Source organism: Hypomesus transpacificus, unplaced genomic scaffold, assembly GCF_021917145.1.
Source record: "Hypomesus transpacificus isolate Combined female unplaced genomic scaffold, fHypTra1 scaffold_146, whole genome shotgun sequence".
NCBI lineage: Eukaryota > Metazoa > Chordata > Actinopteri > Osmeriformes > Osmeridae > Hypomesus > Hypomesus transpacificus.
This window is the reverse complement of record NW_025813717.1, coordinates 290,782-308,153: the sequence shown is the minus strand read 5'-3', so window position 1 is coordinate 308,153 and position 17,372 is coordinate 290,782. Positions and strand designations below refer to the sequence as shown.

Below are 17,372 nucleotides of genomic sequence, written 5' to 3'. Positions count from 1 at the left end.
TCATTGCAACCAATCACATCTGTTGCAGTGTGTGGGGGCGAACACTGAGGTATGTGTGTCCTGGTGTCTGTAGGTAGTGCTGGTGCCTCCTCTATCTGGAGGGCCAGGAAAAAGCTCACACACAGGACATTGGTATGTGGCGCAGTAGTACCATGCCAGCCGCAACGACAAGTCCTACTGGCTTCCCACTACAGCAGCTGTGCCCATGATAAATGTGGCTGGCAAAGAGATTAAGGAGCACACCAGCCGCTGTGTGAAATGACCTCCCCGGCCATTGCTATACACAGTCAGGACACCAGCACGCCCCAGTGCCCCCCCAAATGGAGTCATTTTGAACACAAGTTGCACATTGTTACTTTCGAACCCATCAGTTGGGACGAAAGTAACAGGGGTGGGTCAAAAGTAACACAACGATTCAAGCTAGATTTTTTGTGTTAATCTGGTTTTTATTAAATATACCTGACTATGACCTTGTTAACATGTAACTGCAAACATATTTTGTCCATTAGTTTTGCAAAAATAAACTCTTACATTTCAGTAGCATCAAATATTTCTTATCATTTTTTCAGAATCAGACCTCTGTCTGTCTTTCTGACCCTCACTCTTGGCATATTCTGTTGATATAATATGACATAAACATGTTTAAATAAATGCTTTCTACAAACATAAAGTCACCACATACTATTGCATTAGCGGCGGGAACTCCTGACATTTAAACCAGATTTACTTTTATACTGAAAAACTCTGACAAAGCAACCTTCAGGCACTAAATAACCTGTAGATTGATCTGTGATTTGTGACACATGGAACGGGAAACACAACTTGTTATAATCAAAAAAGGACCGCCTCAGTAATTTACATTGCGCACTCGTAAAGTGCTTTCCGCACCTAACAGCGGCAAACGATGACGACATCACGTGAAATTTGGTAGTTCCATCAGTGGTTGCATGCTGAAGGTGCTGTCATAACTTTGAATGCAAATGAAGTTAGGGCTCTGAGAAAATCGCTTTGTTACTTTCGTCCCGTTCGCCCCCGCTCTCCCCCTACACAATTACAATAATCAAGAATGTTACAGGATTTCCCCATTGATAGATAATTTAGTATTTAGCTCCTAAACATTAAGGAATACTTTTTAAAGAAAGTACGGGCCACCTACGGGCATTATTTATTTTCAATAGCTAGTCTTAAATCCTCTTCGTTTCAGCGGATGTGTTAACTTTTTCAAGACGGAGAACTGGGAGAGGAGGAGCATTTTCCCGCGAAACTAAATTGGCGATTGATGGATTCTCGTTTCAGAAACTGTTCAATTTAATTTAGTTTGAGAGCGTTTAGGTTAATTCATACACTCAGATGACAGAAAACAGCAAAACATAAGAACCAACAGGTGAGAACAAAGAATAAATTATTTTTGACCTGTCCAATTGAACCCGTTAACCCTTGGATGCATAAATTCTAAATATTCCCAACGGGCATATTTCCAAAACGGCAGCTAGCTAGCTTTTGTTAGCTTCCGGGATAAATGACTTAGCATAATACTCAGAGCAATGCTACTACCATGCCAGTGTTACTTGTTAACCTTTTCATATGTACATTTTGAAGCCATAGCCTACTAAAGCGTTTGTCGCATAACTTTTGACCATCGGAAAATATTCATTTAGAATATTCGAAATCATATATTAGTGATGTTTCGCTGTTGGACCCACATTCGGACGATCAGATATTTGTGACGCTACTCTTTAAGAACAGTTGTTAAGCAGTGTGTTGTGTCGTATTTCTATTCTAGTATTTCTATTATTATGTTTGCAAAAGTACGATGTATGTGCAATGTATTACAATTTACATACATACAGTATACAATATTTTCTTTCACATTGCATTAATAACACTATTTCCAGAATAGATTTTTGATAATTTCACTTTTTTGTTTGTCTAGGTATGGCTTCTTGCAGCACCTTCTTGTCTGAAGATCAGTTCCTGTGTTCTATCTGTCTGGATGTGTTCACCTATCCTGTCACAATTTCATGTGGACAAAACTTCTGCAAAGCCTGTATCACCAAGTACTGGGACAACAGTGACCTGTGTCAATGTCCCATGTGTAAAATGACTTTTGATAAGAGACCAGATTTCTATGTCAATACTTCCATCTCTGAGATGGCTGCTCAGTTTAGGAAGTCAGAGCCACTGAAAGCTACCATCAGTCCAGACCTGCGTCCAACTAAACCTGAAGTGTCATGTGACATCTGTACAGGTACCAAGCTCAAGGCCCTGAAGTCCTGTCTGGTGTGTCTGGCCTCTTACTGTGAGACTCACCTGGAGCCTCATCAGAGAGTTGCAGCCTGGAAGAAACACAAGCTGATCGACCCTGTGGAGAATCTGGACTACAGGATCTGTCAGAAGCATGAGAGACCCCTGGAGCTGTTCTGTAGGACTGACCAGACGTGTGTGTGTTTCAGGTGCACGAGAACAGTACATAACACCCATGACACTGTCACTTTAGAGGACGAGTACAAACCAAAAAAGGATGATCTGGGGAAGTTGATGGCTGAGATGAACCAGATGATGGAAGAAAGATCTAGGAAGGTTCAGGAGATCAAACTCTCAGTAGAGACCAGCAAGAGTGATGCAGAGAAAGATATATCAGACAGTGTTCAGGTCTTCACTGCTCTAGTGCGCTCCTTTGAGAGAATCCATGCTGAGATCATTGAGGTGATGGAGGAGAAGCAGAAAGCAGCTGAGAAACAGGCTGAAAGGTTGATTAAAGATCTGGAGCAGGAGATCACTGAGCTGAAGAGGAGAAGCACTGAGCTGGAGCAGCTCTCACACACTGAGGACCACCTCCATCTGCTCCAGAGCTTCCCATCCCTGAGCACCCCTCTACACACTAAGGACTGGTCTGAGATCAGTGTCCACAGTGGTCTGATCTTGGCGGCAGTGAGGAGAGCTGTGTCTCAGCTGGAGGAGACACTCAATAAAGAGATGGAGAAGCTGTCTGACCCTGAACTGAAGAGGATTCAGCAGTATGCAGTGGATGTGACTCTGGACCCTGATACAGCACATCCCGGTCTCTTCCTGTCTAAGGATGGGAAACAAGTGAGACTTGGAGGCATAAAGCTGGTTCTCCCTGACAACCCAGAGAGGTTTGATCTTTGTAACAATGTTCTGGGAAAGCAGGGCTTCTCCTCAGGGAGGTTCTACTATGAGGTGCTCGTTGAGGGGAAGACTAACTGGGGTCTGGGAGTGGTTAGAGACTCCATCAACAGAAAGGGGAAGATCACAGCGAGTCCTAAGAATGGATATTGGATTGTAGTCCTGAAGAATGGTAACAAGTATATAGCTTCTGGCCGCTCTGTCCTCTCCCTGAGACAGAAGCCCCAGAAGGTGGGGGTGTTTGTGGACTATGAGGAGGGTCTGGTCTCCTTTTATGATGTGGAGGCCAGGTCTCATATCTACTCTTTCACTGGCTGCACCTTTACTAAGAAACTCTATCCACTCTTCAGTCCCTTTCTGAACGATGGAGGTAAAAACTCTGTCCCCCTGCTCATCACTCCTGTCACACGCTAAAAAGAAAATACATTAACCAAACACTGTATCAAATTGTTTCTAGTAAGAAATTCAATTGATTGTTTCAGTTCTGTCAGTTCTGTTTATTTGTAGTTCTGTCAAACACTGCCTCCTCTTCCACCATCTTTGTACCACGAATAAGGAGCATGAAAGTATTTTTGGGGGCCCTAGCAATCTTCTCCAGTAGGTGTCCCTCTTGAGTTATAAAAAATTCACAGATTTAGTCTAAATCATTGTGTTTGCTATCTTAACGCAATGAACACATGGAGAGTAACACAAGCTTTGGACTGCTTGTGCGATCTTATGCCAAATAGTGGGAACAATTTGCAACCGATGTTTATAGACGTGCACAGTTGATTTGACCAGTTTGGTCATCATACCAAACCCTATTACCAATATTTAAGAATGTTGCAGAATGTTCCTATTATTACAGTCTGATCATTTTAGCGCTTAAACATTTTTCAAGAAAGTAAGGGGTACTTATTGGAATGTTTTTTATTTTCAATATCTAAGTATTGAATCAAGACCTGTTCAGCTGACTTGCGAGATAGAATCCAGCCATAAAAGGCTTAACTTTGTTCAGGACAGAGAACTAGGAGGGGGGAGCCTCTTCTGTAGTTCACTGAGAAGAAACTTGTGATTGAGAGATTCTCATGTCGGAAACTTTTCTAACTAATTTTGTTTGAGAGTGTTTAGGTTCATTGAGACACTGAGATGAGAGAAAACAGCAAAACAAAAGGACCAACAGGTGAGAACAAATAATCCATCTGACCTGGTCAATTTAAACACAATTGTTTAGCAGTGGTGTGTCGTATTTCTATAGTGTACCATTTCTATGGGCTATTATTCTGTTTGTCAAAGTAAAATGTACGAGCAATGTATTACAATTTATACAGTATACAATATTTTCTCAACAAGTCCTTTTCACATCGCAAGAATAAATCCAGAAAAGGATCTTTCATAGTTTCATTTTTGGTGTATGTTTAGTTATGGCTTCCTGCTACACCTTCTTGTCAGAAGAGCAGTGACAGACTTTACACACACACTGTACCACACACACTCAGTCCTGTCTGGGGTGGAATAGTCCAGCTGTGGTCAAGGTTTTGAACGTCCTGGTCTGGTAATGTAGTGGAGCGGTCCAGTCTCTGGTAAGTCTTTCATCAGTCTGGTTCTGAAGAGGACATCCACTCTTATGGAATCAGAAGAAGTCTAGCTCAGGCTGGTCTGAAGAAGTTCTTTATACAATTCAGTATGAGGCCATACCAGTTCTGTAGCTCTATCACACCTCCAGCCATGCTCCTCGCAGCTCTGAAACACAGACACAATACAGTCTACTGTCTCCCTATTGGTCCATGGTTCATGGGCCAATCCTCAGGTCTGTGGCCCAGTGTTGTCTCTCCCCATTGGTCTTCGTTGTTCCTGTAGCTGGGACATCCTCAGGGGCGTCATTATACCCTTTTTACTGGGGCACAGGCTCAGTAAAATCTAAAGTTTGAGTTTGAACAATTTACTTTATTAAGCAGTTTAACCGAAAACAAACCAGTATTTTTGTTTACGCAGTAAACAGCTGCTCCTGCAGGCGTTTCCTCTGGTCGTCACTGAGGGGCGCTGTGAGTGACTGGTACCAGACCACATCTGTGCTCTGGACCCCTGCACACACACTGTGTGTGTGTGTGTGTGTGTGTGTGTGTGTAATATTCAAATGTCGGACTGTTGATGAATGGTCATTACCCAGCTTTCACAGAGCTTGATAACAACCCATTCATTTGAAACAAGTGTACTAGAGCAGGGAAACATCAAAAACATGCAGGACAACGGCCCTCGAGGACCGGAATTGGAGAACCCTGTCGTAGTGCAAAAGAAGAAATAACTCCAACATCTTCCCAAATCTATCAAGAAACTCAAGGCCCAGCACAGTTCAGACAGGGACAACTGTAGTAGCCAAGAATAGGACTGGTCAGGTAACTGCAACAAATCATACTGTTGAGTTGATGAGCTGATGAACCGAAGGTTTGTAGAATGAACAGGTTACATTTACATTACATCTATTTATTTAGCAGACGCTTTAATCCAAAGCAACTTACTAGAGAATGCTTTACAAAGTGCATAGGTCACTGATAATAACAACAAGATAGCCCCAAAAACATTGCGGGTAGCCAAAACATGAAGCACACATTGTGAACAACCAAAATAAGTGCCAAACGGAAGAACCATAAGAGCATGTAGTTAAACAAGTTAAAATTAAACAAACATGAATCTGTAAGTGCAAGTGTACCCGTGGAAAAGCAAGTAACAGTCAAATAAAATATTTCAAAGCAAGTACAACAATTTAATTTTAATCAGTTACCACTAACCAACAAGAGCAGCAAGTCTCTTAGCAAGAGTCATTGTGATCCTTGAGGAAACTAACATTGGGTCCGGCACATCATTTCAAGTACCGTTGTACTCCCGGAACAAGAGCGTCTTGAGCCTTTTCTTGAAGGTGGGGAGACAGTCAGTGTCTCTGACGGAGGTGGGGAGTTGATTCCACCACTGGGGGGCCAGACAGCAGAAGAGCTTATGTTGGGACAGGGCACTCTTGAGCGGTGGGACCACCAGGGGCTGGTCTGAAGAAGACCGTAGGTGGTGGGTGGGGGTGTAAGGCTGCAGGAGAGACTTGATGTAGTCGGGTGCAGTCCCGTTCACTGCTTGGAAGGTCAGTACCAGGGTCTTGAATCTAATGCGGGCCGTGACGGGTAGCCAGTGGAGGGAGATGAGGAGCGGGGTAACATGGGAGCGTCTGGGTAGATTGTAGACCAGGCGGGCCCCTGCGTTCTGAACAGGGGCGGTGCGTCCCATTGGGCAAGTCGGGCAGTTGCCCGGGGCCTCGGCCACCAGGGGCCTCGGCACATGGTATTTTTATTATTTTTATTAATTAAAATAAAACACTAGTCATTGCAAACGAATGACAATTCATATCAAGCATGAAAATGCAATTCTTTAATTCTATTCTTTATAGCTAAACTTTATCTTAAATCCTGCATGGAACATATGATTCAGGTCATGAAGTTTCTATCAGGAGAATTTGTGGTGTGGTGGAGTGTCTATGCTTATTACTTGAAAGAGGAATTATTTACTGTGTCGTCTTAGTTAAATTATCAGGGCTTGGAAATACAGTGACTTCCTAAAGTAGGCAAATGGCTAGTAGAAGATAACATTTCATAATAATTTCAGTTAATCAAACAGCTGCAAGACCCAGTGAAATGTTATAGGCTAGTTAGCAAAATAACGCTAACGTGGGAGATGGAGGGTTTGGCCGGGATGATGAGGAGTTCTGTTTAGGCTAGGTTGGATGGATAACATGGTCTTGAAGACCGTAGCCTGGAATCAAAGCCACAGACAGTGAGAGCCAGGATGATAAGACTTGAAATTATGTTAGCTGGTCATTTCTAGCCATGGCCCAAAAAACTGTGAAATTACGTTTTTTTGTGATACAAACGTGTGTGCCAATAAATATTTTATTTAAATGCATCTGATGACTCTGCCCAATAATAACAATAGTGTGAATCAACAACACAGAAACTGAAACAGCAAACTTTGCAAACACAACATATATGTCCCTGCCAATACTTTTGGCTGTGACTGTAAATATGCAGAACCTGTAGTTCTTAAACCTTTCAGACCAAGCACAACCTCATTTCAAACTAAATTGTCCAAGATTCACCTCAATATACTCTCAGAAATGCCACAGAAAATGTAACGGCCAGTGTAGCATCAATGTACTGAAGTTTAACTATTTTAAGATTGTTTATTCAAGCATTTCTTTTGAATATTTAGTTTAATGTAGAAACGTGCCTCTGTAACACATTTAGTCATTTAGCAGACGCTCTTATCCAGAGCGACTTACACCAGACTGATCACCTGCAAACAGATCCCTTCAACTGCTGAGTGATCTGAGAAGGAGAGAGAGAGCGAGAGAGGGGGAGAGAAAGGGGGGGAGGCAGAGGGAGAGGGGGGCAGAGAAAAGAGAGAGGGAGAGAGTGTGATCAACAGCCATTTACTAGTTTACTATTTGAACATATTTGAAGTAGTAAATACATTGATATTGAAACCTGAGGCAAAGGAACATTGTATCTTGCTTGACAAGAGAGAGTGAGTGAACAAGCAGCTCCAGTAGCAGGAGAGAGAGGAGGGAACTACACCTGCTGATGTGTCACCTCTTTGTGGTCCTCCATGACAGTCAGTATGGTATCAATGGTGCTGAGGATGACCAGGACCATGACAGTTGAAGAGGTCTGTCATCAACCACTGATGAAGTAACAACAGATAAAGATTACTGTATGACCTTTATATTGTATTATGTTCAGAAAATAATTAACAATGTTTGATCCATACCCTGCTATATTAGCTCATGAGACCATGACCTTTGGTCATGTCCAGGAGAGAAATGTGCCTATTTAATTATGTTACTTGTATTATTGATAAATAGAGTTAGATTAACCAAAGTTCGGGAGGTAGATAGCGCACCAAGACTCCTCCTTCACTCCAATCTACTAATACGCATCAGCCCAGTTAAAGCACGGAGGAATGCCTAAATTTTATATGTTATGTTATGCCAGGTGCTTGCGTTGTCTTGTCTTAAGTAATTTCAGAGCCCAGTCTAACCTTGTGTTGTTCCGTGTACCTGACAAATAAAAGACTTGAACTTGAATGCGACCGAACCAAACTCCCTGTTTTAAAATGTTCTGTATGAAGTGTCTTCCGTTCCTCTGGTCCTAGTGCTAGCATGTTCTTATCAATCTCCCACCCTTTCCTTTCTTCTCTGCTTCTCCCTGTCGTCTATCCAGGCTTCCCGGGCATCTGCTTGAGCTGCTGCTCAGCCGTGACCCATTGGGACTTTCCGCCACGACCAGAGTTCAACACCTGGTAATATGCATGCACCCTTCACATCATCACTCATTTTCGTGCATCCCAGTAATCACACTCTCGTCTTCTCAGGACCACATGCTTGGCTCTGCTACGAGTCTCCACCAACCGCATCAGGCTCGGCTCTGCTACGAGTATCCACCAACCGTATCAGGCTCAGCTCTGCTACGAGTATCCACCAACCGCATCAGGCTCGGCTCTGCTACCAGCCTCCACCTACCGCATCAGGCTCGGCTCTGCTACCAGCCTCCTCCACTAATTCGGGCTTGGCTCTGCTACCAGCCCTGCTTCAATAACAGCATATCATTATTCAATCGCCGGTTACTGAACTCATGAAACTGTCATTATGCTGTTTGCTAAAGCTTGCTTATGCTTATACAGCCATTAGTTCGTTTTTGTAAAATGGGTAAGATGTAAAACTAGGAAATGTCTGTGACATTGGATTGTAGATCAGAGGTCACAATATTACCAACTTTAAATGAGGAAAATAGAAGGAACGTCAAGGCCATTTCTAGGAGCTCAACAAAAGCTTCCTAGCATGCAGTGTCATTTTTTCTGTCCTTGTGATGGCTATGCTAATCATCTCATATCCTCCCATATTTTGTGATACTATTTCAATCTATTTAACTCCCTTGATATCCTGTATTCATTGTCCAGCCCTCTCAGATACTCAACTTGAGTGTATCAGACACCTGCACCTTACTGGATGTAGTCCACGGTATGGTAAGATGTCTCTGTGGTACAGCTCCCTGCCCTAACACAGGGGCCAGTCCACTAGAAGTGCTTCTCATGTGTTGTGCATGGACGACCCCCACCCTACATGGAGGCACCAGAGAGAGAGAGAGAGAGAGAGAGAGAGAGAGAGAGAGAGAGAGAGAGAGAGAGAGAGAGAGAGGGGACAAAGTTAACCTAGAGCAGGGGTGCCCACACTTTTTTGGCGTGTGATCTACCATTGTGATCTACTTTTAAAATGACCAATTAAAAAGGATGACGTGTGTGTGTGTGTGTGTTGTCCCAAGTTCTCCTAATGTTGTGAAGTGAATAAGGAGCCGGACAACCGAGCACAGGGCTCCAAGAGCTCACACAACGAGTGAGACCCCCCCCACACAAACGTATACCCACACACATTACACACACATACATACACTCATATACATATACACACACACACACACTAATGCATACACACACACTACTGCACACTTACTTCATTCTCCCTCTAGGCCCAAACTTTGTTTTGTTTCAATGTAAAGTTATGGACAATGGAAATTACATTTGCAGTGTGAAGATGGTATTAAACTGCTGACGTAATGTGAACGCTTTAATTTATAAAAGCCCTACTCAGTGGTAGAAGGAATGAGTATGTACAACAGTAAAAGGAGCGTTCAGGAATCACATCACAAATGTTTGCACAGAATAGATTATAACAGACAACTTACAAGGGTTGTGTTTGTTATATTTATGATTTGGGCCATATTTCTTTACAGCTGCATGCAGATGCTTGATTTCCAAACCTGATAGGATTGTGGTCAATTTGTTACACTGGTTTTTAGTCTGCACGTGTTCATGTCAGATTTTTACTCAATAAAAAAACAACAACATACATGCCTCTGAGGCAAAACCCTCTTCAAGAACTTTTTAAGGTGTTGTGTCGGGACGTGTATCACTGCACTTCGTGCCGATCAGTCGGGTTTTCAAAAACAATTTATTCCACTGGTGACGTAGAAGTCTGGTTGCGTGCATTACCACATTCTCCCACTTGATGGCAGCGGTGGCCTGTACAGATGTGCGACAGATGCTCATGTACTCACTGTCAACTCAATCTTTTCTCACATCTTTTCTGTGAATTATATTCATAGGCAACAGTCATACACCAATGTATAATGTCAAAGAACTTTGGGACACTTGGTATGGAGAGGTATTGTTTCAAACTGTCACTGAGTAGTGCTGGCCAATCACAGAGACCGCTATATTGATGGCTTGACCATCAGAAGAAACATTTGTTCTAAATGTGTATAAGGCAGGGTTTTAGGGTTGTTCTTCACCACTCTCTCGAACGACCTGTAGGTTACATCTGCATGTCTTTCGCTATGTAGGGCTGTTTTGGCAGCCCCTTTGTCACTGGTCACCCAGACACTCGTCTGGGACAGTCGTTGATTTACATGAATGCTAAAATGACAATCACACCTTGATGACACACCTCTGGAGAGGTGGTCTCAACAGTTGAAGAGGAAGATGGACAGAGGAAGACTCTGAAATTATCATTAAAAGTTGTGTTCTTGAAAATAAGGTTCTAAACAGCTTTTAATGTCATGTTTGATATGCTTTTGTATCTTACTTTATGTATTACATGCTTGTAATAATTTTAATACTGTAACATGTACATGGTTTACAGAGTTTGTGCCTACAGCAGACCAACATGTGTTTAACATATTCCCCTGTCTTGCAAGGGAACCACTTAGTCTACTGTAGCCTTGAATAATGATCCAATTTGAATTTGTATGCGTTTAGACTACTTCTCATTCATGTGACCGGTGTCCCCACTTTAGTCAGGTTTGGGTGTATATAGGAAGAAGTGTTACCAATCACTTCGAGTTTGGTTTACGATACAGCTCCGGTGCGTTAGGCGCCTAGTCTTCATTGTGACATACCTTTGTTAACCATTGCTCTGAAGGTATGTTTTGTATTTAATGATATTTCATTATCATTGTATTGATTATCTTGCTATTTAGATAATAAACTATTATTGTGCATTTTGACGTTACTTGTTCTCTTTGAAACGTATCTATCAGGCTACGGCGATGAAAACTTAGATCTAGTCTGGTTGATGCGGCTAACTGATTATAAACATAGACTTTTGAGTAGGTTTTAACTTAAGGCCTCTGAGTCACTTACAGTGGATCTCCACGCTCCGAAGGAATTTACCGGGGCCTCTGAGTGATCGATTACATATCCTACTAGGTCGACTATGGTTAAATCTATATTATAGTAGAGATAAACGACTGTTTAGTGAACACGCATACTTTAGGGTCGGTGCTCTGATCAAGCAGACGATTTTTACCTACGTCAGAGTTTCATGTCATTAACTGTTTAGCGCTCGAGGTTACAGGTAACGCACTTGTGCACGTGTCTTAAAATTGGAGTCAGATATTAACGAGTCAATTATCTCCCTGAGAATCTAACCTAAGGTGAATTGTGGTTCCCAAGCCAGGGACCAACACCAAGTGTCTCTGGCCTTTCGATTCACCGACTACAGCTATGACAGGTCCGGAGTAGGCTACTCTGTTCATTCTTAAGTTTGTGCAAACTAAATAAATTAAATTGAAACTGCCATCTTCTACTATTCAAATCTACACAGTCCAGCCAGAATTTTCTTTCACACTCCACTGAAACAATACAGCACTATTTTATGAGGCCCACGAGAGCGGTAAAAGTAAAAACTTTACTAAACAGGAGTAGAGCTAAATAAGTAGGCCTACCTTGAAAGACACACCCTGTCTGGTGACTGCCTTCCGGACATCCGACTCCGCCCTTTATCCAACCCCACCTCGTTCTGCGTTCTTCTGCAACGAAGACCTTCTTTGGGATGTTTAGAAAATACACCTGTGGGTTTTCATAAACGGCGCACATATTGCAATTATTGTCATGTTTAGCCAAGTCCCCCACCCCTACTCCTCAGAATAAGCCATGTTGGTTCTTGGTTGTGAGGTAGCTAGGCTAAAGAGGGTTTTCACCGACGTCACGTTCTGGGTGGTAACCCGGATACGCGGCCATAATGGAGGCACTCGGTGTAAACAACTGAACAGAGTACAACCAAAGAACGTATATTATATACTCTTTAGTACAACTGTAGCCATGTCTAAACGACCGAAATTTTCACCAAAACGCGTCCAAGATCCAAAGGCATATAGGGAAGGACTTACCACAAGAAAAGGGTCGTTATTTTGAGAAATTAGGATTTAATGGCGGTGCAGATCCCTACCAGTTAGCTCCCTCTACTTGGATCCGTGACGACCCGGTGATTCTGCCTTCAGTTGGATGTTCCGATATTGTTAATTACCTGTTTTTCTCGCCGAACCCATACACATGCAGTAGTTTGATATGAATCATATTATGTCAATGTCAGCTTTACAGTAAAATAAGCCCACAGTAAAAACAATAAAAGCAGTATGCTAATTGTTTTTACTATTTACTATTAAAAATATTATCATTACAATACAAAAATTGTTTTGAGCCGCTGAAATAAACATTTCACAATAGGCTACCTGACAAGAAATGTGCCGAAGAAATCCGTATGTTGTCCAGATTTTTCCCTCGTAGATCTTGGTTGAGCTTTGCCAACCACAAGCGCCTCCTTTCCTCTGAAAATCTCTGGCATTCCTTTCCCTGGTTTTTAATAACTTTTGGAAGTCGATAATATACCAAATATTTTTCAAGATCTGTCCTAATTGTACAACCTGAAACACGGCAATAATTCTCAATTTTCCTTGAAGACGTTCGGGATATACTTCAGTGCCAGTGCTTTGTTGTGATGCGGAGTGCCTCCAAGATGGCGACTTCTGGTCAGATGACGCGTTGGTGAAAACCCTCTATATACCAAATATTTGTTTTTAAACAATCGTGATGCGCGCGCAATGTGGCTGCAGAAAACTGGGAAAGGATACCATTTTAAATGGAAAAAGGACCACATGGATAATACAAATAGTTAGATTTAAAAAGACCAAAAGCGTCGAGGAGGACATGCCTATTGGAGAGAAAGCGATTACCCAATGATCTGTCGCATCAGAATTTTGATTTGGGTCACGAAAGTCTTGAAATTTGAGTGAGAATGTCGCCCGGTACAGACCGCATAGTCGAGCGGCAACCATGTCTTCACGTCATGTCACAAAGTTCATAATTTTACACTTTTACAGTCAATTCTACATTTAAAAAGTCGAGCAGGGCAGCTTTCAAGAGATATGGGAATTCTGCTCTTAGTCAGCTGGTCCGATTATTTTTCAGATTTGTTTAAACTGGCAATCTGAGTGAGACTACATCCCAGTTACACAGTTTTGACGTTAGCCTCAGTCAGACTCGCTCACTGGCAGTGTGCACAATGTTGTATTTCACTCCATTCTACACGAGAAACGTCAGGGAGGACTGCCTAATGTAGATACGAGTCTGGTGAAGATAGCCAGAATCTCGGATTTCTTTAACCTGTCTGTTTCATTCGTCATTTGCCTGAGAAAGCGACCTCCGTTAGCCAGGCTAGTTTTGCCCGATCACTTGGACAGGCAATTTAAGGGTATCGGGGTCAAGTGACTTTTGTGCATAGACAAGTGAACGTAAATGTATTTGTCCAAAGGCCAAGAGCCTCAAAAAGTTAATATCAAGCCCTGCAATCCAGTGGCCAGTGGAGATATATGATGACCTGAACGACACTCCAAGAGTAATAGAACGGGGAGAAGTTCGTCTTTTGCAACCCACATGCGCAGTTGAGCCTGCTTGACAGTTGTGTGACGTAGGGTGATAATTGGTCTATTGATTTTCTTTTTTGACATCTCTTTCCCAATAATATTTTTTCAATTGAACGCAGGAAACATGCGACAGCCATCCTGTGAATGCACAGGCTACACGTAGACTACTTACTGAAAGTAGGCCTTTACTCTCACTATGGACACCTTTATAAGCCTTTTTTGTTGTTATATTTGAAGGAAATTATTTTAGCTTTAAAGAATAGAAGCCTTCTTAACTGTATTTGGTTTTTTACTGTGTTGAATGCATTAACCCCAGACAAAACAAAACAATGAATTTCATTTTTACTCACATCATGGGAAGGGGCTCAGTGTTGAAACAGGAGGTGTGCTTCATTGTGCGTATTATGGACGAGAAAAACAAACTTCTGGGACACGGACATCATGGTGGTTGGATTAGCGTATCACATTAGATTCATTTTTCGGAGTGAATCAGGACAAACACACTCACTAGATGACTGATAAAAAAAGTATTCCACTGCTAGTGGATAAGATCTTTTCTGAGCAACTTGTAATGTTCCGTCATTGCAGTAATTCTCTGAGATTCTTAAAGTTTGAGTGGTTGAGAACAGATGCTTGCAAATCAGTGTTGGGCTGGGTGTCAACCTTCCCCCACCTCTCATATGGTAAAATCTGGAGTTACTGGACGGAGTCTCAACTTGATGGTTCTCACACCTCATTGTGTAATTTACTAGCATTGCTAGTCATGTTGATAAGTATAGGGCCAAGAAGTGGTCTGATTGGTTGTCCTTGTGTGAAAAGTACGGCTGGCAAAGTTAACGCGTTAACGCAATCTCACTTTAACGCGACAAAAAAAATGGGCCGTTAACGCAGATTTCCTTTTGACCCTGAAAATCACCTGTCGTGACATGACTTGGACTGCCGACGGTAGCAGAATGATGGGGGCTTTAAGATGGGAAGTTCCATTTCAAAAAGTTGCGAGAAGGTAAAAAAAGTAGCGGTTAGAACCGAAACTGTACTGTCCTGTAGCCAGTGGTATGAGCCAGTGGAGCTAGTGGTACATGCCAGTGCCTCCGCAGCGACACGTACCACTCGCTCCACTGGCAAATACCACTAGCTACAGGACAGTACAGTTTCGGTTCTAACCGCCTCTCCTGGGTTCAACAAAATAGAAACTGTATTGTTCAATATTAAGGTCAATCTGTGGTTGCTTAAGTATCTCAAGTATGTTTGAGTGAGATTTAAATATTATGGAGCAGAATATCGTAGTAGGCTATGAGACAACATGTCTTAAATGTATTTTATATTCCGGAAGTCTAGTTTTGTGGATGTTTATTATAGCTACAGCAGTATTGTTTGTGAGTGAATAAAACTCCCTCACAATTTAAGTTGTGTTCCATCTGAACTTGTTATATGGACCTTATCATCCATTTAGGCCTATTTGAAGTTTTTAAGTACACCCTTTTAATGTTTATGGTACAATTTTAACAGATTAACTAGTTTGCGATTAATCGCGATTAATCATATGAAATAATGCGATTAATTGCGATTACATATTATAATCGCTTGACAGCCCTAGTATAAAGGGAAATGTGAAGCATTGTTCTGTGGATTCTTGATCTCCTAAGACATTCTGCTCAGCTCTGGCTTTGTCCTTGTACTCTTTCTCTTTGCTCACTTCTTGCTGTCTCTCTGATTTACAATAATCATGGTAGCGTAACACTTAACCTTTATTTTGAATGTATATTTCATTTAACCTCACTTTGACTATTCTTGCTCTGAATTAACAAACGAGTTAACTAACTGTAATTCAATTGATATTAGAATTATTTGGTTCATGTTAATACACTGTTCAGTTTATCATCTTCCTTTAAACCATAGGGAAATTCGTTTTGGTTGTTTGGACAACATGTTATCCCCTACAGTTAAATATTGTTAAACGATTACTTTGGTGCAAGTAATAAAGGCCTAGACATGAATTTAAGGGGTACTCTGGACATTGTCGTTTGTTGTAAATCTCTGTATACGTCTGTTTGGTGTAAAAAGAGACACATGTTCGTTTTACAGGGCAAATAAAACCACAGAGACGTATGAGTATGTGTTTGTATTCGATTTGTTCAATTTTCTTCATTTATCATTTATCTTTTTCATTCTGCAATTATTTACTGCACTGATCCGTTGGTCTAAGATGATTCTTATGAAATGTTCCAAGAAGGTGAACATGTTTCCAGCTTTGCGAAATATATATATCGACCGTACATTTATCACCCAGTAAGAGAGGGACTGTGTATGAGGGGCCGTTTAGGAAATAATTCAGACTGTCCTTACACAAACACATATGAAACACACACACATACACGTATGAAACGTTCACACGCATTCATAATACTGAAAACTCGTATTCACATATGTGAAATGCTCGCATCGCCAGTAAGAAACGCATTCATTATTCAAATGTTAAAAGTTCCCACACGCATTCATACTACTGAAAATTCACATCCACATAGGTGAAATGCTGACATCGACCCATATGAAACGCATTCACTTTCACATGTGAAAGGTTCACGCATGCAGTCACACAAACACATATGAAACACACACACATACACGTATGAAACGTTCACACGCATTCATAATACTGAAAACTCGTATTCACATATGTGAAATGCTCGCATCGCCAGTAAGAAACGCATTCATTATTCAAATGTTAAAAGTTCCCACACGCATTCATACTACTGAAAATTCACATCCACATAGGTGAAACACATCCATATGAAACGCATTCACTTTCACATGTGAAAGGTTCACGCATGCAGTCATACTACTGAAAACTCACATCCACATATGTGAAAAGACATTCACACACTCATATATGCAACACTCCAAAGTTTTATAAGGATGAATAGGAAGCTTTGAAAATGTAAGTGTGCGAGAACATTTTCAGTATATCCGGAAGTCATTTCAGTATGTATCCTCCCTCTGCTAAATGACTTAATGTCAAGCGTACAAGTACGCTTCCCGGACTGGATGTTGGCTGGACGATTTCGTCGGCTTAAGTCGATAATCAATTACGGAGCACTCTCCTACTTTCCCCGCCCTATCACTGCTAAAGGAGGCAGATATCCCTCCCCTACGGTGGCCCTGAAGTGCAAATGACACCCCCTAATATGAGTACATCCCCCAAATGAAAATACTCCCCCCCAATACGAGTCAACTCCCCCCAAATCGGATGACTTGTTCACCTCCCCCCAAAATTAAAATACTCCCCCCCAATACGAGTCAACTCCCCCCAAATCGGATGACTTGTTCACCTCCCCCCAATACAAAAACACGCTCCCCCCCCAATACGAGTCAACTCCCCCCAAATCGGATGACTTGTTCACCTCCAGCCGATACAAAAACGCGCTCCCCCAAATGGAAAACAACATTACA

The 17,372-nt window shown here is 41.9% G+C and overlaps 2 protein-coding genes across 2 annotated transcripts in view; one reads left to right on the top strand and one right to left on the bottom strand.

The window, feature by feature from the left end:
- LOC124488581 (zinc finger protein 208-like) overlaps positions 1–17,372 on the bottom strand; it is a 74,604-nt gene that overhangs the window by 4,556 nt on the left and 52,676 nt on the right. The window lies entirely within an intron of this gene.
- LOC124488605 (E3 ubiquitin-protein ligase TRIM39-like) lies at positions 1,936–3,561 on the top strand. Its single transcript, XM_047051305.1, has one exon. It carries the CDS (start codon positions 1,936–1,938, stop codon positions 3,559–3,561), a length of 1,626 nt encoding a protein of 541 aa, XP_046907261.1.

Coding starts and splice junctions, on each gene's coding strand:
- LOC124488605 (XM_047051305.1), top strand. CDS start 1,936: ATGGCTTCTTGCAGCACCTTCTTGTCTGAAGATCAGTTCCTGTGTTCT.